The sequence below is a fragment of the Manis pentadactyla genome, chromosome 11 (assembly GCF_030020395.1).
Source record: "Manis pentadactyla isolate mManPen7 chromosome 11, mManPen7.hap1, whole genome shotgun sequence".
NCBI lineage: Eukaryota > Metazoa > Chordata > Mammalia > Pholidota > Manidae > Manis > Manis pentadactyla.
The window spans coordinates 939,571-965,170 of record NC_080029.1 but is presented as its reverse complement, the minus strand read 5'-3'; the positions used below and the strand labels follow the sequence as shown (position 1 = coordinate 965,170).

General features: G+C 53.7%; 1 protein-coding gene across 2 annotated transcripts in view; it reads right to left on the bottom strand.

Moving 5' to 3' along the window:
* The window catches only part of BRF1 (BRF1 RNA polymerase III transcription initiation factor subunit), a 49,214-nt gene extending 39,431 nt beyond the window's left edge, over window positions 1-9,783 (bottom strand). The window contains exons 1-2 of one of the 2 annotated variants that reach the window (XM_036882502.2): window positions 9,352-9,783; window positions 2,244-2,324 (exon numbers count right to left, since the gene is read on the bottom strand). In XM_036882502.2, the coding sequence (XP_036738397.2) occupies window positions 2,244-2,324; window positions 9,352-9,535 (265 nt within the window). In that variant the 5' untranslated portion in view covers window positions 9,536-9,783. The remainder of the gene's footprint in view (window positions 1-2,243; window positions 2,325-9,351) is intronic. The other variant, XM_036882501.2, reaches the window with a different exon arrangement.
* Between the last annotated feature and the right edge of the window lie 15,817 nt (window positions 9,784-25,600).

Below are 25,600 nucleotides of genomic sequence, written 5' to 3'. Positions count from 1 at the left end.
CACACAGGCTGCAATGGAGCCACACGTGGGGGCCCCCGCTACTCACACACACCAGAAGGACACCCTCTCTGAGTCCAGCTGTCAGAAGCAGAAACACATGTAAAACCATTCAGTACTGGGAGCTTTCTGGGGTACAGCAACTATGCTCTGCCCTGGCCTGTGAGGCATACCTTAATTCACGTGAATTTACCAAGCACTTCACTTCAGGTCAGTACGTTTGATGCACCCACTGTACATGTTATACCAAGAAAATCAGATGCACAAAATAGGAAAAAAATCCCCCAAGAAATGTCTCCCAAGTGCAAGTGGGCAGAGAGCCGGTAGACGAAGCCCTGCTCAGTGGCATCTTTAGAGCCCCAGAGGCAGAGACGAATCCTCAAAGGTCCCTGCTAAGGAGAATCAAGAGACATCAAAACTCAGACCGTGCACCAAGATTGTGCATTTTATTGTATGCACCTGAATTTTAAAAATATTTCTAATAAATAAAAAAACTTCAAAAACAGAACTCAGACTGGGAGTAACCCTTCCCTGCTGGCAATGCTGGGCCACTAACTCCCAGGGGGACTTTGTGTGAGGCGGGACTGCTGCCCCAAGCCCCCCGACAAGCACCTGGGAGCAGGGACAGCCATGTTCTAGCACGAGGCTCCCCTCTGCCCGCCCCCTGACCACGACCTGAGTACGTCCCCAGCAAAGCCAGAGGTGAGCACGTGGCAGGGGCCAGGACGGGCCGAGAGCACACGGGAGCAAGGGTGGGGGCGCAACCCCACGTCAGCCTGAACTGCGACACACGGAGGCACCAGACATCAGGCTGTTCATTTTCCAACCTTCTTGTTTTCTAAGAGAGGCAACCAAGAGTTAACAAAAATAGTAACAGCTGAAGTTAAACTCAACAGACCAGGGGTGGGAGGTGGGAAGTGAAGGCACCCAGGGTCCTCCTCTGCAGGGGACAATGGACCGACTCCTGTTTCTGGAAGAAGCTCTTCACAAACAAGCTCAGGGTGGCCGCGAAAGGAACTGTGGCCACATAAACCTGCCAAGCCCTGGGGGCAGGAGGAGAGTGGACCACAGGATAAACGGGGAAGAAAGAAATGCACCCATGGATCAAGTCGGCAACAGCAGTAAAGGGTACATGAAAGAATGAGCACGAACCTGAAACCAGAGGCAGGCAGAGTGCTGACACACCACACATGCACCAGCACGTCTCTCAGACAGGGTCTGGGGACGTGCTAGAATCTGCCCTGTGTCCCTCCCCAAAAGCTGCAGAAAATCAGAGTAAGGAGAGAAAAATCAGGATAAACTCACCAGGGTAAAGAATAAAGAGAAGAAAATCTCTTAGGACAGAGGGGCCACCACAGCACGGGCCCAAGGCCGGACAAGGACAGCACTGGTCAGTCAGATCAACAGAATTGGGGCTGGACTCGGTTGCCTCCCTTGGCCCCACAGCCTGAACCAGGCGGAGAAGGTCGATGCTGGGAGGCAGTGAAGGCAGGAGGGGACACCTTCTGGGGCAGGCGGAGGAGAGCCAGCCCCTCCTGCGGGTGCACGGCTGCAGGCACTGGCCCCAGGTGGGGGCCCCCGTGCAAAGGCTGCATTGGTATCCAGCACTCCCCCAAACACCTCACCTCCACCCCACTGACACCCCTTCTGAGGAGTGTGCGAGTTCTGCCCTGACTGCTCCTTACACCGAGGTTCAAGTTTTCTTATCACAAGGATCATCTCACTGTTGGGTCCCAACTTTACTGCCATGATGCGCTGCTCTGGCGATGCTCAGAACAAAACCTTCGGGCCTCCCAGAACCCCACCAGCGAGTGAAAACAGCAAAGAATGGGCAAAACCTTAAGTTGTATAGCTAACAAGAGACTTGTACCTCCACATATAAATAACATTTATAATGCAGTAAGAAGACATCCAATTAAAAACAGGTCAAGTACTTGAGAGGACATTTCTCCAACCTGCTGTGGACTGATACTGTTACAAAACACAATGAACTTATGGCAGACGCATTTCAGATTGCTGTAAATTTGCTGTTTCTGTGCCTGCCGACTAGAGACCAACAACAAACAGGTGTGGTAGGACAGTCGTCTTTGCAGGTGGGGGAGGGACTGCAGGAATAATTCCTTCAGGAAGCACAGCCCTCCCTGAGCTTGGCGGAGACGACGACGGGGGTGGGGTCACACAGGCTGCCTGTTCGGGGCCTTCGTCCCACACCCGCTCCAGCCCCCAGCCCCCAAGGTGGGAAATACCGTTCTGCAGGGTCTGCGCTCTTGACTCCTTCCCCAGGTTCACGTGGAAGCCGCCGCCCAGGGTCGGGGTCTTACCGGCACCTAGAAACAAATCAGCCATCAGCCAGAGCTTCGGAGAAGATCCCCACGGATCAGGTCGGCCCCTTTGCAGCAGCTGGGCCAGCACTCTGGATGGGGACCCTCCCTGGCGTTCTCACCACCCACCCCAGGAAGCCCCTCTCTCTCCGCCCTGCCCTCGGGGTGGGGCCTTGACCTGGAGCCACAGTGGGGCACATCCACGTGTGCTCTCTGAGCGCCGACCAGGCCACTCCACTCCAGGGCGTGCCCATATGCACAAGAGCACAGCTGCCTCCACACTACAGGGCTGGCCTGGCCCACCCGGCCCCCTGCCCTCAGCCCTCCCGGGTGCTGGACCAGCCCATTCACAGGAGTTAAACCTGCACGGTGCCCACCGGTTAATACACCCACTTCCCCACAGGACTGCAGGCTCCTGGAGGATGGCACCATGTCCTCTGTGGCCCAGAGCCCCTAGGCCTCTGGTGTGCAGGGAGCATGCACACCTCTGTCCACTCGTGTGCGGCCCACCCACAGAGCTGCAGCTGAGGAGCTGCGGTTCGAAGCCAGCCACAACCAAACCTGTGGGCACTGCCTTGGCACTCCCAACAGCTCCGAGCCGCCCCAGCAGTCCCACACTCTGCTCTGCGGGGCTTCAGGGCTGGGACCCCTGTCCTGTCACCCTTCAAAAAGGGACTTCCCTGTTTTCAGACTGCTCACCAGACTTGCAAACCCACCACGGAAGCACGACCATCAAATAAATGAGCACCACTTAGGGGCCCTGGCAGCCAGTGAAGGAAGTAGGCGCCCCCAGGCCAGTGTGTCCATTACTAAGTACAGACCAAAGGACAGGAGGTTTCCGCAGTACACCCCAAGACTTAGCCACATGGGGAAGGGAGGGCACAGGGCCCGCCAGAGGCACGAGGTCACATGTGAGGGTGACAAGCAAACTCAGAAGTGACGGGAACTGGGAAGCCAGATCTCTAAAATCAGGGTCAGGCCCCTGGAAAAACAGGCAGCCCACCTCCTGGGGTGTCAGGGCATCAGGGCCATCCACAGGCATCTACCAGCACAGACAGTGCGAACAGGCGCGGTCTCCAGCATATCTATGACCACAACCAAGCCCCACCAGCGACAATGAGATTCTCCAAGACCTGGCAAAATTACTCTCAAGTTTGGCTGGAAACAAAATGAAGTAAGTTTAGCCAAGAAAACATTGAAAACGAGTAGGCCCAGCTGTGCAGCTGCCAGGCCACAAGCGAGTGGGGACGTGGGGTGCCCAGCAGCCCTCGGAGGCCGCCTCCCTAGGGCTCAGGCCCGGAGCCTTGTCCTCAGCCGCCTCTGTGGTTTGGGCGGCCACGGGGCCAGCCCGGCTGGGCAGGGAAGGAGCGCCGCCTCCTGGTGGGGACTGGCTCAGAGCCAGTGGCCCACTGCAGAGAGTGCAGTGCCCAGGGACAGCGGCAGGGCCTGGTGAGGCTCTGTTGTCCCGCCGGTGTGTTGGTTTCCTTTCTAGGGCTGCCCGGGGAGCCACTGCAGACAGTGTCTTCAGGAAGCTGGCCGCACAGGGTGGGGAGGGAGATGGATGGCAGTGTGCCCCCACAGGGCTGGGGAGGGGCCGGCACCATGCAGGGCCCAGGGGAGACCCATCCATCTGCCAGCATGTCACCTACAAGCTCTGCAGGGCCGACAGGGGATCCCTGGGTTTGAAATCACCGCCTGTGTCTCCCAACCTCCTGCTTTGGTGGGAATGGCTTTTTTAAACTTTAATCTTTTAGACGTAGGAACCACTGAACAAGGCCACAATCACTCACAGCCACCTGACCAGGACAGACACATCTTGGCCTCTTTGTTCCCAGCACTTCCCAACTCTTATTTTAGAAAAATAAAAAAAATCACCATACTGTTTTAATTAAAATGGGTATGCTGTTAGCACATAACCAGAAGAACACTGCATCAGAAAAAGGACAGAGGAGGCATAACCCCAGTGCCCCACCCGCCAGGAACAAGGAGCCAGGGGGGTGGGGGGGGTGGGGGGGCCCTCCTCCCGACCTCCCTCTGCCCGGACAGGCCTCACAGAGCCGCCACCCGCTGGTGGTGGCGATGTTCATTCCAGGTGAGTTCCACTCTCACGTCTCCACCACTCGACCCAGCTCCCACCCCAGGGAAGCTGCAGCCACGCCCACCATGGGCACCCCCACCCAGTCCTGCCCATCACCTACTCTTCCCGGAGTCCCTGGCTGACTTCCAGGGCCTCTACTGCCCATTCTGTGCTGTCCCCCCTGCCTGGGGCCGCTCCCGCTACACTTGTTCTGGGAGCTGCCTCCTGACCTGGCCCCCTCCAGGTGCATGCCTGCACACGCACACCGCCCCGCGCTCTCCCAGCCCCCCAGCAGCCTCGGTTCACAGTGCGCTCCCAGGAGAAACAGGGGTCTTCTTACCTGTCCTTTCCACAGACTGAGTTCTTTCACTGGGCCCAGCCAGCAGGGGGCGAAAGTCATCAAACCTGCTGCCAAATCGATGCAGGTGGTTCTAAGCAACAAACACCTCCCACCGGGAATGTGCCCACAGTAGGTGAGACCCTCGAAGACCGCAGGGCATGAAAGGTGCTCACCCAGCAAACCTCAGGCCAATGCCACGGGCCAGTCCTGAAGCCAGAGCCTGGGCATCTCTGGCTGAACGACATGAATGACAGCAGGCCCTCCAGATGCCTTCTAGCCCCTCTACTTCCAGGAATATCCAACACATTCTAGAACATCCTACGGCCAGAAAGCTGCCACAGGTTTAACTATTGAGTGGGGGCGCAGCCAGGCCAAGGCTACCCCTGTGGACCACGGGGGTGGGACTGGGAGCCCCACGTGTGAGCCCTGCAGGCAGCATGAGAGCCCAGGCCTGAGCCCCAGACTGCAGGGCATGTGGACGGCTGCTCCGCTCAGTGTCACCAATGCTGCAAGACCAGAAAGGGAAGGGCAGGGCCAGGCCACAGCCGTGAGGACTTAGGATTCTGGGAGCCGTGGGGGTGCCCCGGGCAAGGGGAAGGACCCCCAAGGAAACAGCAGCCTCAGGGGAGCTCCCTCTGTCTCCGGGCTGCGTCCAGGAGTGGCAGTGACAGCTCGAGGGAGGGGCCCGCAGGAATGCTGGCCAGCACAACCTCAGAGGGGACGCCAGGGAGGCAGGCCCACTCTCCTTGAGCCCAGCATAACACTGGAGTGGGCCTGCCACACACACAGCTGAGCCCCTGACACCCTCCGGGTAAACCCCTCCCTGGCAGGGGGCGGGGGGCCCTTCCTCAGGGCACCCTGAGGCCCCAGCCACCCCTGCTCTGCCCTCTGCCTTGCCACCCTGGCCACGTGGGCTGCCTGAGTCCTCACACCCCCGCCCCTTCTCTCAGCTGGTCACCCCACCCATGCCCACCTACTCCCCAGCCACCCGCCAGCTGAAGGACTTGGCCTGGTTGTCCCCAGCACCGCCCTCGCCACCACCACTCAGTGTGGTGCCCTCTGTGCGCCCTCCAGGGACACTGGACTCACTTTGCTGGTCCACGAATATCTTCCAGGGAACCAAGGGGACCTAGGCCCCCTCCGCCTCTGGATCCCAGGCCTGGCACCCAGCTTATGCCCACTCAGAAAGGCCCCCAGATGCTGGAGCACTAAGTTGGTGTCAGAAGCCCAGTCAAGAGTTCATGGTGGCAGAGCCTCTGGCCACACAGCCCTGGCACCTAATTTACATATTTCCAAGTAAATGTTGAGCTTATTATGCAAAGTCAAAGCATAAGAAAGAATGCTTAGGAAAGATAGCGGCCTTGGGACCCAGAAAAGGGCAGCTGGGAAAGCTCAGCTTTCAGGATGAGGCTGGAGAGGGCAGGCTGATTAGGACCAGCAGGGCCCACACGCCTGTGCCAGGGGGCTGAGCATGACTAAAGCTGACAGCCTTGCGATAGCAGAAGGGAGGAGGCCAGGCAGCAGCGGGGCTGCTCTCTGCCCCAGCGCTGCCTCCCTGGGCCCCTGGGGTTAAGAACCCAGGCTCCATTCCTGCAGCCCCTCCCCGGGGGCTCTCCAGAGAGCAAGCCCACAGGACAGAGCCAGCTTGGCTGGAGAGGCATCTTCGTAAACACCTTTAAATCGTATCACCAAACAGCACCCAGCTCTGACCTTGCGCTCACAAGGCCAGGAGACTGACCTCATGGCACATGGGTGGAAGCACGTCGCTCACATCTGGGACTCCCCCAAGCACCCACAGAGGTGTGCCCAGCAAAGTGCCTTCCCACAGAAAACCCCAAGTGTCCGCTACCATAATGATTCAGTCTTGTTGTTCCTCTCTTCCCAACAGACATCAAAACCTTGGATGACTCAAGGGGACAGTTTGGCAAAGCCACAAATACAGAGCCTCCACCCCAGCAGTCCCAGGGAGTCTCCCTTGGAAAGTTGTTCAGGAAGAACACAAAAACGCATGCATGTCCTGCATGAGAGACAACAGGACAGAACAGAAGAGAAAAACCAAGGAAACCCAAGGCCAGTTATTTGAAAACATCAGTACATTTGATAAACTACCAGCAACAGAGACAAATGGGAAGAGAGAGAGGACACAAAACACCAACATCTGAAATGAAAAAGGGACATCACTACAGATCCTGCAATCAGAAGATTCGGGATTAGAATCAACGACTCTATGTGCATGAACCCAACAGCTCAGAGAAAATGGGCCAGATCCTCCTGGTCGCAAACTTGTCCACCACCAAAGAGAGCATCTAAAATATAACCCTAACCTACAGCTATTAAGAAACTGAATCTGTAGTTAAAAACCTCTGAGAAAGGAACCTCCAGGACCATATGGCTACAGTGGTGAATTCTACCAAACTTTTAAGGGAGGAATGATACCAATTCTATATAATCTTTTCCAGTAAACAGAAGGGAACATTTCCCAATTAATTCCATGAGGCACATCACCTTGACATCAAAACCAGATAAAGACATTACAGGAAAACCACAGACCAATATTCCACATGGTATAAACATAAAATCCTCCACAAAACATTAGTATATCCAATCCAGCCACACACACAAAGAATAATACTCCATGACCAAGTGGGTTTGGATTTATCCCAGGAATGCAAGGCAGGCTCAACTGTTCAAAAATCAGCCACACTGGCAGACTAAACAAGAAAAGCATATGATTGCATCAGTTGATACAGAAAAAGCATAAGGCAAAATTCAACATTAATGATAAAAACTCTCAGCAAACTAGGAGTAGAAAGGGAAATTCCTTGACTTTGCTGATAAAGAACAGGTGCCAAATACCTACAGCTGACATCATGCGATGGGAAGAGACTGAACGTTTCTCCCTAAGACTGGGGAGACGGCAAACATGCCTGCTCTGGGGCAAAGGCAGGGGTGATACAGCCCCTCTCCAGACGACGGAGACGACCCCAAGGAACCTATTGTAATAAAAACGGAACCAATAAGTTTATTAGCAAGGCCACAGGAAACAGGCCAACACCACAAATCAACCATATTTCTATGTACTTGCAATGAACAATTAAAAAGTGTATCTTTTAAAAATACCATTTACAATGGTTCTATTTGGATCTGAGGTGTACGTCTAAAAACTCTACAGGGGCTACGTGCTGAACACTACAAAACATGGCTGACAGATACCAAGGAAACCTAAGTGCACGGAGAGGCGTTGTGCTCATGGATTGTCAGACACCATATAGAAGAAACACCGAATCTCTCCAAATTTATCAAGAGATTTAATGCATTTCTAGTCAAAGTCCCAGAAGCATTTTTTTGGTAAAATATACAACTTTTTTCTAAAAGTGAATGGAAAGGGAAAGGGACTATGACAGCAAAGACAGTTTTGAAAAAGAGGAGCTGGAGGGATTCAATATGATTTCAAGACTTACGGCAAATGCAGACAGGACGATGTTGGTGCAGGCAAAGAAACTGGCACTCTGACCAACCAACCCAACACAGCAGCCCACACAATACAGCCCAGCCGACCTCTGCCCAGGAGCAAAGGCAGCTGGAGAAAGGATGGGCTCAGCAAGCACTACTGAAGCAACTGGACACATACACTTAGGACGGGCACCTCAGCCTACACGCTGCAGTTCACGCAAACCAGACACAAGATGGCCATGGAACTAAATGTACGACGTAAACCATAAAACTTTAAGGAGACCACCACCGTGGCTTAGGGTTAGAAAACTTACACAAAAAGTGCAATCTGTGACAGATAAAAAGTGGATAAACTGGACTCAAAACTTTTAATCAAAAATTTAGATTTCAGCTCTGCCAGAGGATTTGCAACTAGAATATTTAAAAAATGCTCAAAACTCGACACTACGAAAACAACCTGAATAAAAAAAAAACGAGCATTAGAACCTGAAGGGACGATTCAGCAGAGGGCGAGGGGATGGCAAACAAACACACAAGGCCTGTTTTCTCCCCCAGGCCATCAGGGAAATAACAACGAAATCAAGAGACAGGCGCCACCGCACACCTACCAGAGCGACGAAAGTGACACCCGGTGCCGGGGAAGCCGCGAGCACGGCGAGAAAGCAGAGCCGCACGGCCACACTGGCAGCGGGCGGGCAATTCCCCACAAACACGCGGCTGTCGCGCGACCCAGAAGCGCAGAGGGGTGGTAGCCCCGGAGCAAGGACACGCGTTCGCAAAAGAAACAGGATGTTTCCGCCGCTGGTGGTCCACCGCGGGAAGGCACCACCGGCCCTCCCAGTGTCCTGGCCCCCCCTCCAAGGTCCCGGGCTGGGAAGGGCGCCGGTCCCCAAAGGCCCCCGGCACGGGCTGCACGTTCCTGGAAAACGCGTGGGAGGGACGCGAGCAGACGCGCGGGGACGCGGCGCGGGGCGGCCGACGGCCGCAGGGACAGCCAGCCCGGAGCGTGGGCTCCGGGACGCCGGAGTGTGATGAGCACGAGGCCGACTTGGCTCCGCGCTCCGGCGGAGGACGCGCGCCCGCCCGGCGCCCTCCGGTATCTCCCCGCCGCCGCGCCCGCCCCCTCCGGTACCCCCCGGCGTCCCCGGCCGGCCCGGACCCACCGTCCAGAGACACGAACTGGCCGACGGCCGACGAGCCGCCGCCGCTGTTCTCCACGAACTGCACCTCCGACACGATGATGTTGTCCTCGAGCACCGAGCCGCAGCCGGTGCACACGGCGTCGCCGCGCGCCGCGTCCAGCTCGATATCCGTGCCGCCGCAGCCGCGGCACACGCGGCCCGTCATGCCGGCGGCCCCGGGCGCGCGCCAGCCACCCCCGCCGGCCCCGATCCTCCCGCCCGCGCGTCGCGGGCCCCGCGGCTGCTTCCGCGCCGCCCGCACTCTCGCGAGGCCGCCGCCGCCGAACTCCCCGATTCGCAGCGGCAGATTCGCCGCGGCCCGCCGCCCGCAAGGGCCGCGCCCACGGCACGCAGACGGGCACCGGGACCGCGGCGGGGACTCGGGGAGCCGAGCAAGCTTCCTCGAAGCCCGGAAGCTACCACCCGGCCCCGGAACAACCAAGAGCGGGCCTCGCGGGGCGGAGCGCTAGCGTCCGGAGGGTGGGCGGGGCCCTGGACGGTGAGCGCCGGCTGGGACGGCCCCCGACTTGGGGCGGGGGTCGGGACCTATCCTGGGGGCGGGGCCTGGGGCGGTGAGCGCCGGCTGGGGCGGGACCGAACTTGAGGGCCGGGGCCTTGATGGGAGGCGGGGGCGGAGGCGGGGCCGGGCCGGGGCTGGGGGTGGTCCGAGCGTGGTGGCAAGGGCCCAACGGGGGCCCTTAGAAACGGCGCATGTCGAGGGTAGAGACCCTGGCCCAGGGCCGTCCGCCCCGCTGCCCGCGCTTGCACGCCGGCCCCGCCGTCTCCTCCTGGCGCTGCCCGGTCACCCCCTTGCTCCCATGCCCTCTGAGGTGTGTCCTGCTGAGGACTCTCCACTTCTGAGCGTACGTGTGGCTACCGGGAGTCTCGAGTCTGTGCCCCGCGTCCCCGCGTCCCCTCCGGCATTGGCCCTTCCGAGTCGCCGCAAAGCTCCCCCACCCCAACACATACACACGATGTCCCTGGGAATAAGCGTAAATGGAAATGTGCAAGACTGCATTTCTGAAAAGCTGGAACTTGACCGCAGTTCAAACGAAAACAGAGCCCTTCAACTTGGAAGCAAAGTTGTAGATACTTTGAAAATTGATAAAGGGCCTCTCAGTGACCTGGCACAGAGAGGCCAGCAGGGGGAGCTCTCACGTCCACGACGCTGCTTTAGCGCCTTTCCCGCTCAGCGGGAGGAAGGAAGATTTCCGTCGCCCCGGCAACAGCCCAAGCCCTGCTGTGAGAGTGTCACCAATCAGCCAATGAGAGGCCACTACACATGGGACTTCCGGTCCTCCCCAGTGGGCTTTTAGTTTAGAAGAGTCCCCCCAACACAGCCCTTTCCTCAGTAAAGAGCCTCCCCCCACTGGTGGCGGCCTTGCCTGTGGCTTGTCCTGAGCTGCAATTTTCTGGCGATACTGAATAAACCCATTTTTTCTGGTAGAATAACTGACGTTTTTACTTTTAATGTTACAGAAACTCTTCACAAGTCAGTTCGTAAAGTTCAATTGATCCCAATTAAAAGACATGAGATTTTCACATAATTTGATAAACTGATCCTAAGTCATCCACTCAAGATAATCCACGAGAAGGGTTAAGAAAATCCTAAAAGAAAAAAATACAACAGGAGGAAAGGAAAATTGCCCTCTGTATATCAAAACATTATATCAATTTACAGCCATTAAACCACAGAGTATTTGTACAGGGACAGACAAACGGACAAGTGGACTAAAACCCGGAGCCCAGAAACAAACCCAGTGTACACAGAAATTTAGGGGCTCAAATTATCGAGGAAAAGATAGACTATTCAATGGTGTTAAGACTTCCATTTAGAGGAGGAAAAGGGTAAAAATTAAATTCCAAGTGGCATTATAAGCTAACAGTAAAAACAAAACCTCTGGAAACAGTAGAGAATGTGGTAGGTCTCTTGTGGATACCTGTGGCTGGGGGACAGTGGCTGGCACGTGACCCCCTTCTCGGTGGGCAGCCCAGTCCTCACCAGCACCTACCAGGGCGGCTCCAGCTGCCCTCTCCACAGGGTGTGGACAAGCAAGCCCTGTGGCTAGAAAATGGTGCTTGGAGGGGTCAGGACAAGAGAAGGGCCACCAAGAGGCCTAAGCCAGAACTTTTCTGCTTTGGAAAGCCTAAACCAGTGGCTTTTTAATTTTCTAATAAAAATACTTCAAGCATTCCTAAAAGTAGAAAATAGAGAAAAACTAAGGGAAATTGCTCCACCACACAGAAGTTCAGCATTTTCACATGTTGCTCTTTGGTTCACATGCCTTTGTTTAGTCCTGTTTTGATTTGTTACCTCTGTGTCGTAAAGAGCACAGCCTCTAGTCCACCCAGAATTCTCCTCCCTCCAAGTCCACAGGTGACCAGTACCCAGCCCTGGGTAACCAGCCATGCCAAGCAGGTTTTAAAACTGTGCATCAACAATGGCTTCACATGTTTTAAACTGTAAATATCTAAACTTCTACAACAGGCTTTTCTTTCTCACCAACATTCCTGAGATTTGTTTATCCTGAGACATTCTTTTTCACCGCTGTATCATCTTTAGTTGGAAAAACATAGCAGAATTTTACATCACACTCTTACTGAGAAAACGGAATGGCTGCAGGGTGACCTTGCCTTTGTGCCCCCTGCACCTGTGGATTTCCTTGTGGAAGCCCCTGGGGGCTGGGCAATGCCAGAGCCCAGAGCATGCTGCCCTCAGCACACTGTATAGTGACCAGAGGACCCCCAAAACTGTCCCAGACAGAGGAGCCGAACAGACAGTTCTCCAAAGAAGAAATTCAGATGGCCAACAGACACATGAAAAGATGCTCCACATCGTAATAATCAGAGAAATGCAAATTAAAACCACAATGGGGTATCACCTCACACCAGTTAGGATAGCCAACATCCAAAAGACAAACAACAACAAATGCTGGCGAGGATGTGGAGAAAGAGGAACCCTCCTACACTGCTGGTGGGAATGTAAATTAGTTCAACCATTGTGGAAAGCAATATGGAGGTTCCTCAAAAAACTCAAAATAGAAATACCATTGACCCAGGAATTCCACTCCTAGGAATTTACCCTAAGAATTCAAGAGCCCAGTTTCAAAAAGACATGCACCCCTATGTTTATTGCTGCACTATTTACAATAGCCACGAAATGGAAGCAACCTACTTGTCCATCAGTATATGAATGGATAAAGAAGATGTGGTACATAGACACAATGGGATATTATTCAGCCATAAGAAGAAGACAAATCCTACCATTTGCAACAACATGGATGGAGCTAGAGGGTATTATGCTCAGTAAAATAAGCCAGACAGAGAAAGACAAGTACCAAATGATTTCACTCATCTGTGGAGTATAACAACAAAGCAAAAACTGAAGGAACAAAACAGCAGCAGACACACAGAACCCAAGAATGGACTAACAGTTACCAAAAGGAAAGGGACTGGGGAGGGTGGGTGGGAAGGGATGGAGAAAGGGAGAAAGGGGCATTATGATTAGCGCACATAATATGAGGAGGCACAGGAGAGGAAGTTTAGCACAGAGAAGACAAGTAGTGACTCTACAGCATCTTACTACACTGATGGACAGTGACTGTAATGGGCTATGTGATGGGGACTTAATAATAGGGGGGAATGTAGTAACCACAAAGTTACTCATGTGAAACCTGATCATAATATTGTATACCAATGATACCTTAATTAAAAAAATTACAGTCCCATAGTCCAATATCGCTCTGTATTTTGCCCAGCTCTTGGAATGTTATCAATCTCTGCATAACAAGTTAACCACAAAATCTAGCAGCTTATGATGACGCAGCTTTCCCACCTTTCCGTGGGTCAGGGATCTGGGAGCAGCTGAGCCGGACAGTTCTGGCTTGGGGTCTCACTGGCTGCAGTCGATCTGTGGGCTAAAGGTCCACGTCTAACCCCCTCCTGTGCCCTGGGTGGGGTCTGGTTCCTCCCGGGGTGGCCCTTTGTGGCTGCTTTAGCCTTCTCCCTGCTCCTGCTTGTGAGCCCCTGCCCAATGGAGCGGCAAGGCCCTGCATACCTGTGGGTAAAATTGTAGTATTTCCAGAATATCTCACCTGGCTTTAGTGCATCTGCATATCAACAGGTGTTCCTCAGGGGTGGAGAACAGTAGTTCATCTCCATATCAATAGGTAATTACCTGGGTGACTGAGGGCTTATCTGAACCTGAGAAGTAAGCGGGAGGTCTTGCTTGTTTCTACCTGAGCAGGAAGGAGACAGCCCTGGGCTGCAGTTTGTAAGCAATAAATGGGAATTAAACTTTATTGCTCCCTTTGACTGATGTCAGTTTTAGAGTTATTTTGCCCCAGGATTTCCTCTCCCCTGAGTTACATCTGGCAGTAGTCGGCAGGATCTCTGAAAACAATATCTGTCAAAATGGGTGCAATCTATGGGAGGGCTGCCCCTAGAGATGGTGGAGAGGTGCCTGGAATCCCTCCTGTGGATGGTGGGGTGGCCCCAGTGGATGCAGCAGCAGTGGGTGCAGCTTCATTTGTTACTATCCCCCCAGCTGTAGGGCTTCCAATTTGGGAACCCCTAGTGGGGAATTGGTCTAGGGTTAAGTACCTCCTAGAGGGGTGGGGCCTCCCCAGAACTGGGGAAACACTGGAAGCTGCAGAATTCGTCCTCGGTGAGTTGGAAGACCGCGTGGAGACCTTAGGGGGCTGGGTAGCAGCTGGCATTGTAGGGTCTCTTTTCATCGAGATAGTGGAAAATGTACAGGAGAAAGAGAGGATTATTGAGAGGGTTAGCGAGGAAAGGGAGGGACTTAGGCAGGAGAGACACACTTCAGCATCGCTTGGAGGAGCTGGGCGATAACCTGTGGGATGCTGTTAAAGAAGAGAGACAGTAACTGAAAAGGCAGGTCACGCTCCTAGAAGACTCCCTAGCAGCAGAGAGGGGGAGATGGCAGGAAGAGCCGCATTGCAGGAGGCAGTGAGGGAGGGGGAGGAAAGAGGGGTGCCTTCAGCCCCAGAGATGGAGGAGGAGCCGGGGAGGTGGGGGGGAACGGGAGGGGGCGGGGCCATGGGCCGATCTGCTGCCCAGGCCACGGCGCGGTACCGTCCTCTTCGGTTTTAAAGGCCCGCCCAGCTGTAATTAAGAAAATAAAAATAAGACACCTGCAGGCTCCTCAGGGGGAGGAGCAGCCCCCCTCCCAGGTTGGGGAGCACTCCATGCTCCGTCCGCATGCCCAGGAGGAGCTGGTGGACATGAGTGTCCGGTATAGGCAGAGGCCACTGGAATCTCTGCCTACATGGCTTTTACGTCTCTGGGATATGGGGGTGGAAAACATTGTTGTGTCGGGTACTGAGATGAGTAGAATGGCTTCCCTGACGACTCACCCTTTCCTCCGGCAGCGGTTGCAAAATGCCCGTCTCGCCTCAGGGAATCAGGCACTCCTGGAATGGCTGACAGCTGCCATCAGGGCAGTCTGGCCTAATCAGGATGATTTACCATATTTACCCACTAGCTGGAAAATGTATGCAGAGCTCCAACAGGTACTGCAGGAATTGGGTATAAAAAATGTCATCCATAATATGGACCCCCAGGGCCCTGATGAGGAAGGTGTTCACTGTAGGAATGAGAAACCTGGTGCTCCCTACAGCTCCCACATCTCTCTTTGGGTCCCTAGTGAATACTCTTGCCCACCCCCCTAGGGCACCCCATAAGTGAGGCTACTCGTGCTTTAGCAGATCTGGGGGAGGCTGAAACAATAAGGGCATGGAGGGAAGTATGAGCGACAACTGAAAGACGTGCAAAAGGCCCCGTGAAGGTCTCGAGGACCCTGACGTGGGTTGATCTGATAAAGGCCGGGGTAGTGAGAGAAAAACTCAATGGGCAGCCCAACAGAATATTGTTAGAACCATGGCACCAATTAAAGCCAGAGCAGCAGTTCCAGCCGCTGAGGTCCAGGACACGGAAACCAGAGTCAAGGCCACATGCCTGGCCTGTGTCCCTGTAAAACTTCCTGGGGAACAGTACTCAGGATTTGCCAGGGCCCTCACCCCCACAGGAGGACAATTGGGCATCATGGTTTGATTGAGGGGGGTGGTCAAAGCTCCCACCTTGGGGGACATGGTGGGGACCAGAGGCCACATGTAGAATTAGCAGTTCATTGGTCCCCTGTGAATGTACCACGTGTTGGTGCTGGTGGGCACAGGAGCTGAGTGTTCCCTGATTCGTGGCAACCCTGAACGTTTTCCTGGGACCCCTGCTGTGACAGATGACTATGGGGGCAAGGCAAATAGAGTGAAGAAAGCCCAAATCTCATTGGGGATAGGGCATTTACCCCCAAAGAACTATACTGTGTTCATTTCTCCCATCCCTGAATCTATTTTGGGGGTAGATATCTTTCAGGGCCTGTGGTTACAGACCACTGCAGGTGAGTTCAGACTGAGGGTACGTGTGGTGAAGGCGGTTCTGAGGGGACATGCTAAGCACCCACCTGTAGCTCTGCCTGTACCTCGGTGGGTGACAAATATTAAGCAGTATAAATTGCCTGGGGGGCACAAGGATATTGGAGAAACTCTACAGGAGTTGGAGAGGGTGGGCATCATAAAGCCCACTCATAGTCCTTTTAATTCCCCAGTGTGGCCAGTGAGAAAGCCAGACAGCTCCTGGCATATGACCGTGGACTACAGGGAATTGAAGAAAGTCCCACCCCCTTTGCATGCTGCTGTCCCCTTTATCGCAGACATTCTGGACACCCTCAGCCATGAACTGGGAACGTTTAATTATGTAGTAGACCTTGCTGATGCTTTCTTCTCTATTGACATAGCACAGGAAGCCAGGAACAGTTTGCCTTCACGTGGGAAGATCAGCAGTGGTCATTCACTGTCCTTCCACAGGGACATCTCCACAGTCCCACCATCTGTCATGGGCTTGTATCCCAGGACTGGGCCACATGGGAGAAACCACAAACAGTGCAGTTGTATCACTACATTGATGACACTATGCTCACATCTGATTCTCTTTCAGATTTAGAAGGGGCAGTTCCTAGACTGTAGCAACATCTACAGAAAAAAGGATGGGCTGTGAACAGCACCAAGGTTCAGGGACCTGGTTTGTTTGTGAAATTCTTGGGGGTTGTCTGGTCGGGTAAAACTAAAGTTGTTCCTGAAGCAGTCATAGACAAGGTCCAGGCTTTCCCCACCCCTACCACTGTGGCAGTAGTACAAGAGTTTTTGGGTCTTTTGGGCTACCAGAGAGTGTTTATCCTGCACTTGGCACAAATTCTGAAGCCCTTATACTGGTTGGTATGAAAGGGCATCAGGTGGGACTGGGATGAGACATGTGCAACTGCTTTTACTGCTGCCAAGCAGGCAGTCAAGGCTGTACAAGTCTTGAATGTAATGGACTCATCAAGGCGCTGTGAGCTAGACGTTCATGTAACCAAAGATGGTTATGGATGGGGTCTTAGGCAGCAGCTTGAATGGAAACGCCAACCTATTGGATTCTGGTCACAGATATGGAAAGGAGCAGAGGTCCGGTACACCTTGACAGAGAAGCACCTGGCTGCTGTGTACCATGCCTTACTGGCTACAGAACTCATTGCTGGAACAACTCCAACCAAGGTAATAACCACCTATCCCATCTTGTGGGGTGGGTGCAAGACTGGACCCAAAGGCCATGGAGTGGCATGGCACAGACACCTGCACTGGCCAAATGGGGCACATATTTACAGCAGCGCAGCATCCTCTCTACTAGCCCCTTAAGTGGAAAACTCCAATGCTTATTGGGGTCAGTGACCTATACCAGTGGAAAGCAGGAAGAACTTGCTTTTCAGCCCTTGGTAGCCAAGACTCCCTATCAGGAGGGAAAAGCCCCTATACCTGAAGATGCTTGGTACACAGGTGGCTCCAGTCTTGGGCATCCTAAGACTTTCCATCCTAAGACTGAGACAGTATGGATGGAGGACGGAGAGGGGAAGAGCAGCCAGTGGGCTGAGCTGCGGGCAGTATGGCTCGTGATCAGCCAGGAGCCCTCCCCCATATATGTCTGCCCTGACAGCTGGGCTGTCAATCAGGGCTTGACCCTGTGGCTACCCACATGGTACCATGCCAACTGGCTGGTTGGTCACCGGCCCCTTTGGGGGCAAGAGTTGTGGCAAGACCTATGGGCCTCTGGTCAGACTAAGACTGTTACCGAATATCATGTGACTGGCCATTTGCCTTTGGCTTCCCCAGGGAATGATGAAGCAGACACTCTGGCCCAGGTGCACTGGCTACAAGGAAAGCCTGCCTCTGATGTGGCCCAATGGCTACACCAGCGTCTGTTGCAAGCAGGGCAAAAGACAATGTGGGCTATAACCCCTTGGTGGGGCTTGCCACTGACCTTTGAAGAAGTCAGCAGAGCCCGGGAGGAGTGCCTTGTGTGCTCTAAGAGGGACTTACACCGAGTCCCACAGCAACATGGGACAATAGTAAGGGGGCCAATACCCCTTGTCAGGTGGCAAATAGACTATACTGGGCCTCTGCCCATATCAGAAGGATATCGGTATGCCATGACTTGTGTGGACACAGCTACTGAACTATTGGTTGCTTTTTCTGCATGTCATGCAGATCAGCAAACCACCAAGAAGGGCCTGGAGCGTCTCTGTGCAGCCTATGGCTGGCCGCAGGTGATGGAGAGTGACCAAGGCACCCACTTTACTGGGTGCAGCAATTAGGAATAAAGTGGAAGTTTCATGTACCATATAACCCTGCTAGGGCAGGCATGATAGAGAGGTGCAATGTTTGCTGAAATCTGGCCTGAGGTCAGGCACCAAGTCTACAGGACTGGTCAGTTCGCCTATGGACGGTGCTGCGGCGTTTGAATGAGAGGCCACGTAAAGGAGCTTTGAGCCCTGTGGACGTGCTCACACACCTTGCTGCCTCTCCTATACAACTGTACGTCCAAACCAAAGAGGAGCTATTGAAGCCAGGATACAGCCAGCAGAGCAACATCCTGCTGCCAGCCCCTGCTGCATTAAGCCCTGGGGACACTGTTGAATGGACCTGGCCCTGGACGTTTCGACACATGGACCCGCGATGGCTGGCCCTTCTGGCACCTTGGGGGAAAGGCCTGGAAGCTGGCCTCCTGTGTATTCCTGGAGTTAACAGCTGAATGGCCCCCAAAGGTCACGGTAGTGTACCCAAAACATCCAGGAGGTAAGAGCATCTTGTGGGGAAGTTTTGTTTTATCTTTATGGCCAGTGCATGTAGCCCTGTATATCGACCCATCTGTAACTCCCACAGGGAGGGGGTGAAAGTCTGGTAACTAGACCAGGACGAGATCCCATCCCTGCCAGTTTTATCACAAGGCCACTCTCTTGCATGTATCCTACCTGATGGACAAGATTTGCCTACACTGGTGTCATTAAACCATGTATCTTATCACCCTTAAGGTTATTTCTCCTACAGTCCTTGTGGCCTGGATGCACCCCAGGGCTGCAGCTGCCGCGTGATGATTGCTCTGAACCTTCAGCAACTGCCTGCCTATGGAATGGACGGGCTATGGACCTAGTCTGCATGGGACTTTGAACCTAGCTAAATCCTCCGGCTTGAGAATTGTCATAATTTTATTGCTGTTGCCATTGTTATGTCATTAATCTGGTCACAATGCTCCGGTTTTCTCACCCAGGGACCATTGCGCAAGAAGGGGAACAAGTAGATTGTAAGGCGAGATTTCTGGAGGGGTAGCCTGTGGGTAAAATTGTAATATTTCCAGAATATCTCACCTGGCTTTAGTGCATTTGCCTATCCTCAGGGGTGGAGAGAAGTTCATCTCCATATCAGTGGGTAATTACCTGGGCAACCGAGGGTGTGCCTGAACCTGAGAGGTTAAGGGGAGGGGCCAGCCAGCCTGCTTGCTGGCTTCTTCAGGAGCAGAGGAGAGAGACAGCAGTGGACTGCAGTTTGTGAACAATAAACGGGTTTAAAACTTTATTTCTCCCTTTGACTGATTTTGGTTTTTAGAGGTATTTTGCCCTGGGATTTCCTCTCCCTGGACTTACACTTCTTGCTGGTAAGTTTGAGAAGTATCAACACCAGTGAGCTGAACACCCTGCCCCGTCCCTCTCACATCCGTGTCCCTCATACTGGTCACTTCACTCCTCTGTCTCCTCCCACAATCAGTCTGGAGGTGCATCAGGTTTAGTGACTTTCTCAAAGAACCATATTTGGTTTATTGTTTCTATTGTTTTTTGTTTTCTGTTGCATTGATTTCTACTCTGAATCTGATCACATCCTTCCTTCTGCTTAATTGGGGTTTAATTTTTTTCTAGTTTTATAAGGTGGAAGATGAGATCATCAGCTTAAGATCTCTTTTATAACATAGGCATTTAGTGCTATAAATTTCCAGTCACTATGTTAGCTAAATCCCATACATTTTGATATGTTGAGTTTCATTTCCATTCAATTCAAAATTCTTCCTAATTTTCCTTTTGGTTTCTGTAAGTCTGGGGAAAGGAAATCTCGGGGCAAAATATCTCTAAAAACCAAAATCAGTCAAAGGAAGAAATAAAGTTTAAAATCTGTTTATTGCTTACAAACTGTAATGCCAAGCCATCTCTCTTTCCTGCTCCAGAAGAAGCAAAACCAGCCCTCCCCTCACCTCTCAGGTACAGATAAGCCCTCCATTGCCCAGGTAATTACCCATTCTCTCCACCCCTGAGGAATGATGCAAATTGACTAAAGCCATACTTCTTTCCACCTATGAATGCCTATTGATATGCAGATGTATTAAAGCCAGGTGAAATAGTCTGGCAATATTACAATTTTACTCACAGTTTCTTCTTGGATTCAAGAATTATTTCTGTTTGGATTTGAGTATGTTGTTTATAGTTTCCAAATATTTAGTTTCTCTGTACACAAGTGTCTGTCTCTCTGTACATGATTGCATTCAATCCTCAAGGTGATGCTTCATCTGAGATACCTTCATTTTATAGCAGAAATCTCTGAGAATTTAAAGGGCCACCTGCCACCATACCCACCACTGCCCACCTCCATTTCTGTGCATGCCCCCCATGGGTATTCCCATCCACCTTTGCCTCACAATTGAGTCTCTCCAGAACTGCCAGGGATGCTTTAGAAGCAGGAGGTAGATTGTCACTCCCCACTGTGGAAAACTTCTAGTGGCTTTCTACAGTAAAGACCTTACTGTGGCTGGCGGGCTTCTCCCTCCCTCCTCTTTACCTGTCTCCTGCAGTTCTCACTGCTGCTGACTCTGCTCCTGCTGGAGTGGCTCCAGTCCTCACTACGGGGCTCACACACTTGCTGTTTACTCTGTTCACTTCTCAAACACTCTGCCCTGAAGCTGCATGACTCTGAGGGCTCCTATTGGTGAAATGACTTCCCCATGGGGTGTTTTCATTTATTGCAGAATTCTGAGCACATACATATTATAGACCTTTGCACCTGTCTCCACATTCTGACCTCTTTTTTTGTATTTTCTATTTGAGCTGCCATCTGATTGATTCCTCCAGGTCTACCTTCTACTTTACTGAGTCTGTCTCCAGCTGTATCTAATCTGTTCTTTTAACCCACTCACTGAACTGAAGTTCAGTAAGTGGGTTAAAAGAAAAAAAAAAATTTTTTTTTTAATTGATAGAACTTCTCTTCAGTTTTTGTTTTTGAAATCTGCCTGGTCTTTGTTTTTTATATAATCTTATTTCTCCCCATGTTTGCTTTGAGCAGATTTGTGTTTTTTCTGTAGGTGATAACTCTGGTATTTGAGTTTCATGTTGAGTTCTCACTGAAGCTCACATGGCATTTCTCTGTGGCAATCCTGCACATCCACCTGGAAAGATCTGTGCTGGGGCCCACGTGGCCCACCAGCCACCCAGGGCCCTCCTTGCCTGGAGCTCTGGGATAGTGTCTGGCTTAGGTCTCTCAGACACACAGAAGTATGAGTTTTTAGTGCAAACTAGGCCGAGGGTAGGCCTGACCTAAAACTTTTGGGGAATACTCCACCCTCCAGAGCTGAGCCAAGCAGGAAGCTTTTGTAAGATAAATTCTAGCCGAAATAAGCAGGCAAAGAGAGGCCACAAAGGGCCAGGTAATTTATTTAAATACCACCCCTGGGTGATGTTCTCGTGGCCTGGGTACTACAAGCAGGAGAAGTCACACACGGTTAGGGAGGTGGGGCGCTTATAAGGGATTAGGAGGGGGAGGAGTGGGCAAGTTATCCTAAGGGGTGTTAAGAGGTATGATTGGCTAAAGGTGACATAATAGTCAATGAGAAACTTTTTTCTTTCCAAGAGGGAGGAGGCTGACATCCGGGTCTTAGTTGGCACATCAGAAGGATGGAATTCAGAAAGAGCTGTCCCCTTTCCATATACGGCACGGACTTTGGGGTCTGGTCTGTTCTCCCCCTATGGCATCTCTCTGTTCTGTTTGCATGTCCTTGTTTTTCCTTTCTCCAGCCTAACAGCTTTCTTGGAGTGGGGTGGGGGCTGGGGGAGCTCCTGGGATAGTGCTGCCCTTTCCCATAGCTGGCTTCTCACTGTCCTCAGCCTCCGACTCAAACATTGTCTTCTCTCTCCACCTTGTCTCAACCACAACACCCCAGGTTGTATTTCCCTTCTCAGAATGGACAATGTCTTTGTATGCTGGCTGAATTATTTATATTCTTTCTCCCAGACGATGTAAACTCCATGGTGCAAACACTGTGTCCTGCTATTTCTTTCCTGTGTTCCCAGGGTTTGAAACTGGCTTGGTAACCACTTATTAAATGAACAAATGTTTGAACCCTGTGACTCAACTCTGTGAAGGTCACAGGGGCAGCTCCTGGTAGAATTCCTACTTTCTGTGGCAGTCGGGCAGTGGTTAATGGGGTCCCCACCCCATGCCAGCTGCTTAGCAGGACATCCCAGGGAAGATTCCAGATAGTGTGTTAACTCATAAAGCTCAGGCTCTAGTCAGGGGTACCGTGAGTAGACAGGTGAATAAGATAGGCAGGCACTCCCAGGTGTCTGTGAATCTCTAACGTGGTGATGAACATAGCAGAAGGATCATTGGTGGCACCGTCAGTGTGACTTCTGCCACCCCTTGCAGCTCTTGCCCCAAATGCTCACATTTCTGTTCCACCTGCTCAGAGCATCTCAGACAGGCCCTGAGGTCTGGCACTCTGCGGCCAGCCTCCCTGCTCACACCATTCCATGAGCGCCTACCTTGTACCCGGAGGCTGCCTGGATTCCTGATCACAGCTGCCCCTTTCCCTGTAAGAGGACTGCCTCCCCGGCCACTCCTTGGGATCAGCTCTGTGCCTTCTGTGAGAACAGTTTCTGTCTCTACCTCAGTGACGGTGGCTTGGACATACAGTGAGCTCTGCCAGGGGAGTGGATGGCACAGAAGCCACATCCAGGAGTTTCCCCAGTAGGTCCCTTTGCCACGAGCATGGACTAGTCAGGGCCTTGCTCCCTGGGGGTGGCTTCCTCAGCTCCGCTTTGGGAAGGAAGAGAAGGCAGCGCTGCAGAGCTGTGGGCTGGGGCGGGTGTGGTCATCCCGCTGACCAGAGCCACTTACCTGAGCAGCTGGGGCCACCCCATAGGCTACAGTGCCCAGGAGCGCACCAGTGCCCCTGGGGGAGCATGGCAGAAGGCCTGGCACCATTGTGCCATCTCTTGCCACCTTGGTGTGCAGAGTCTGCTGCTGTTCCTGGCTGTGAAGACACATGCCATGGTTCTCAGCCCAAGGGTGCCCAGGGCCCTCTAACCAGGAGGGGAACATCTTGCTGGCAGGGACTACTCCTGACTGGTGCCTCATCATGTCCCCACATCTGGGATGTATCATCTGAACTCAGGTTAAATAGATGCGTGAGTTTCCAAGGAGCTGTAGGTCCAGAGGACCTAGAAATGCCAGAGGCCCATTCTGTAGGTAGAGGGACCCCTAGCAATGCTGGGTGGGACAGCAGGAAAGGTTCTTGTAGCCTCAGCCTCATCCCATCTCTCAGGAGTTGGGGGCCTTGATGGCAGGAATCCTAGTGCACATTTGGAAATCTGAGGCTTTAATTCATCAAAGGAAACGTTCATGCAGGTGGGTGCTGTTGGGTTCTCAGCAGGGCTTTACAGGGTGTCTTCCTGGGACCCCAGGGCTCCAGAAAGCCCTCTTCTCAGGCTTCCTCCCAGCCACACCCAGCCACCCCAGCTGTCCAGAGAAGTTCCTTTTGAACTAACTTCCTGCTTTAAAGAAATAGCCATCAGAAAGAGTACATGTGCTCCAAACATTTGTGTTTGTGTGGGGGTGTGTATGAGAGAGAGAGAGAGAGAGAGAGAGAGAGAACGGGAGAGGGAGAGAGAGGAAGACATCTTGCCAGGCTCCTTTGGAGGCATCCTTCCAGCTATGAGGGTGCTCATCCTGGGACCCCCAGTCCATGAGTGGAAGGTGGGTACAGTCATTTTCAAATAACAGGTTCTGGCCAAACATGTAACTCTGATAACCAAAGTGTTATCTATCCACTGTAGAAAGTTTGTAAATCACACAAAGCCAATCTCATCACCACAAACACTTGGTGTCCATGTGGTCCCACCTCAATGCACAGTGCACACTCACACAGTCACCAGCACAGGGCGTTCAAGCACTTCCTCCATGGCAGTTCCTTGGGGCACTCCTCCCCTCAGCATTAAATCACCCTGCGTGCCTCAGTTTTCTTCATCTGTAAAATGTGGGTGGGCCAGGGATGTCCTGGCCCTGAAAGGTTCACCACGGTGCCTGGTACAGAGGAGAGGTGGGACTCTCTGGCAGCGGGCAGCCGGTGTCAAGTCCCTATGTGCACAGCTTGGTCACCCACTTCCCATCACTTGACCTCAGCTGTACTCCTTGCCTGGGTGAGATGCTGGCACACGCAGACACAAAGTGTCAGGCACCCGTTCTTCTGACCTTACCCGCACCTTGCCGTCCCATGGCACTCACCCCAAGGCTGAGGTCAGTGGGTATCTGTCTTCTGCTCTGCCACCAAAGCAGCCTGTCTGCACAGGGGACTGGGTACAACTCTCTGAACACAGTACCCCCATGCCTCTCTCATAGGTAGGAAACCCACAGGCACTCTGCTTGGCAGGGACCACACCATAAGACAATGCCCAGTTAGCTGCCCAGGACAGACAGACCCTTATGGGTTTGAGTTGCACTACCCAAAGGGCAGGAACACGCGGAAAACACAGATTCTCTTGTTCCCCTGACTTTAAGCAGTCACAGCTGTTTGCAGCTCCAGACCAGAGAGTTACAGCTGGAGGCTGACCTCTTACAAAGCAGGGAGCACGTGGGGTCCTTTGCAGGAGAAAGAGCTAACAGGGGCATTGGGATGGTAGACCCCCGGGACAAGGGAGGAGAGCCGTTCACTGCGGCTGGACCTGTTTTCATAAAACTCCTTGTAGAGAAGATACAGGCAGGAACCGGGGGAAAAGCAACGGTGTAACTGTGGCTACAGACACAAGATGCCAAATCTGAGCGCGGGATCTGGTGACCGACCAGAACCACCGCCAAGAGGACGAGGAGAGCCCCCTCTTGGGCCCCGAATCCAGACGTCCTTTCTAGGGCCTTTCTGACCGCCTCCGCCCCTGGGCCCAGGGGATGGCTGGTCGTCGCCCCCGACTGGCCGGGTCCTGTTCCTTTCGGGGCCAGCCCGGGCTCAGCCATCTGCTCCGCACCGCCTCGCGTGAGGACGCCTGCCTAGGGAGCACTCCCGAGGGGACCCCGGGCCCCGGCTTCTTGTGCGGCAGGTCTGCCGAGGCCCTGCGGGTCCCACGACAGGGACAGCGCGCTCCGGGGTGGGGGTCCTGCCGGGGCCCAGGAGGCACAGGGCCAGGAGCACAGGACACCTCGGGGCACAGGGATACCGGGAGTGCGCGGCGGCCTCGGGGCCGGGGACGCGAGGGCGCCCGGGGCGAGGCTCGGGGTACCCGGCGGCAGGGGTCTCTCCCACCGTTCCCGGGGGGGCGGGGCGGGGCGTGACGGGGCGGGGGTGGGTCGCGGGGCGGGGCCTTGCGGAGGCGCGCTCCCGCGGACCGCAGGCTGGGCAGGGGCCGGCTGGGAGCGCGCGCGTCCCCGCACTTCCGGCGAGCTCTGCGCCGGCCGTGATTAGGCCCGAGGGGGCGAGCGCGCGCCCGCCCAGCCAATGGGCGGCGGTGGGCGGTGCGGCGCGGGCGGGGTTCGCGCGGCGGGCGGGGCGGCTGTAGCCTGGTCGCCGCCCGCGGGCCTGTCCGCCTCGCCCCGCCGTC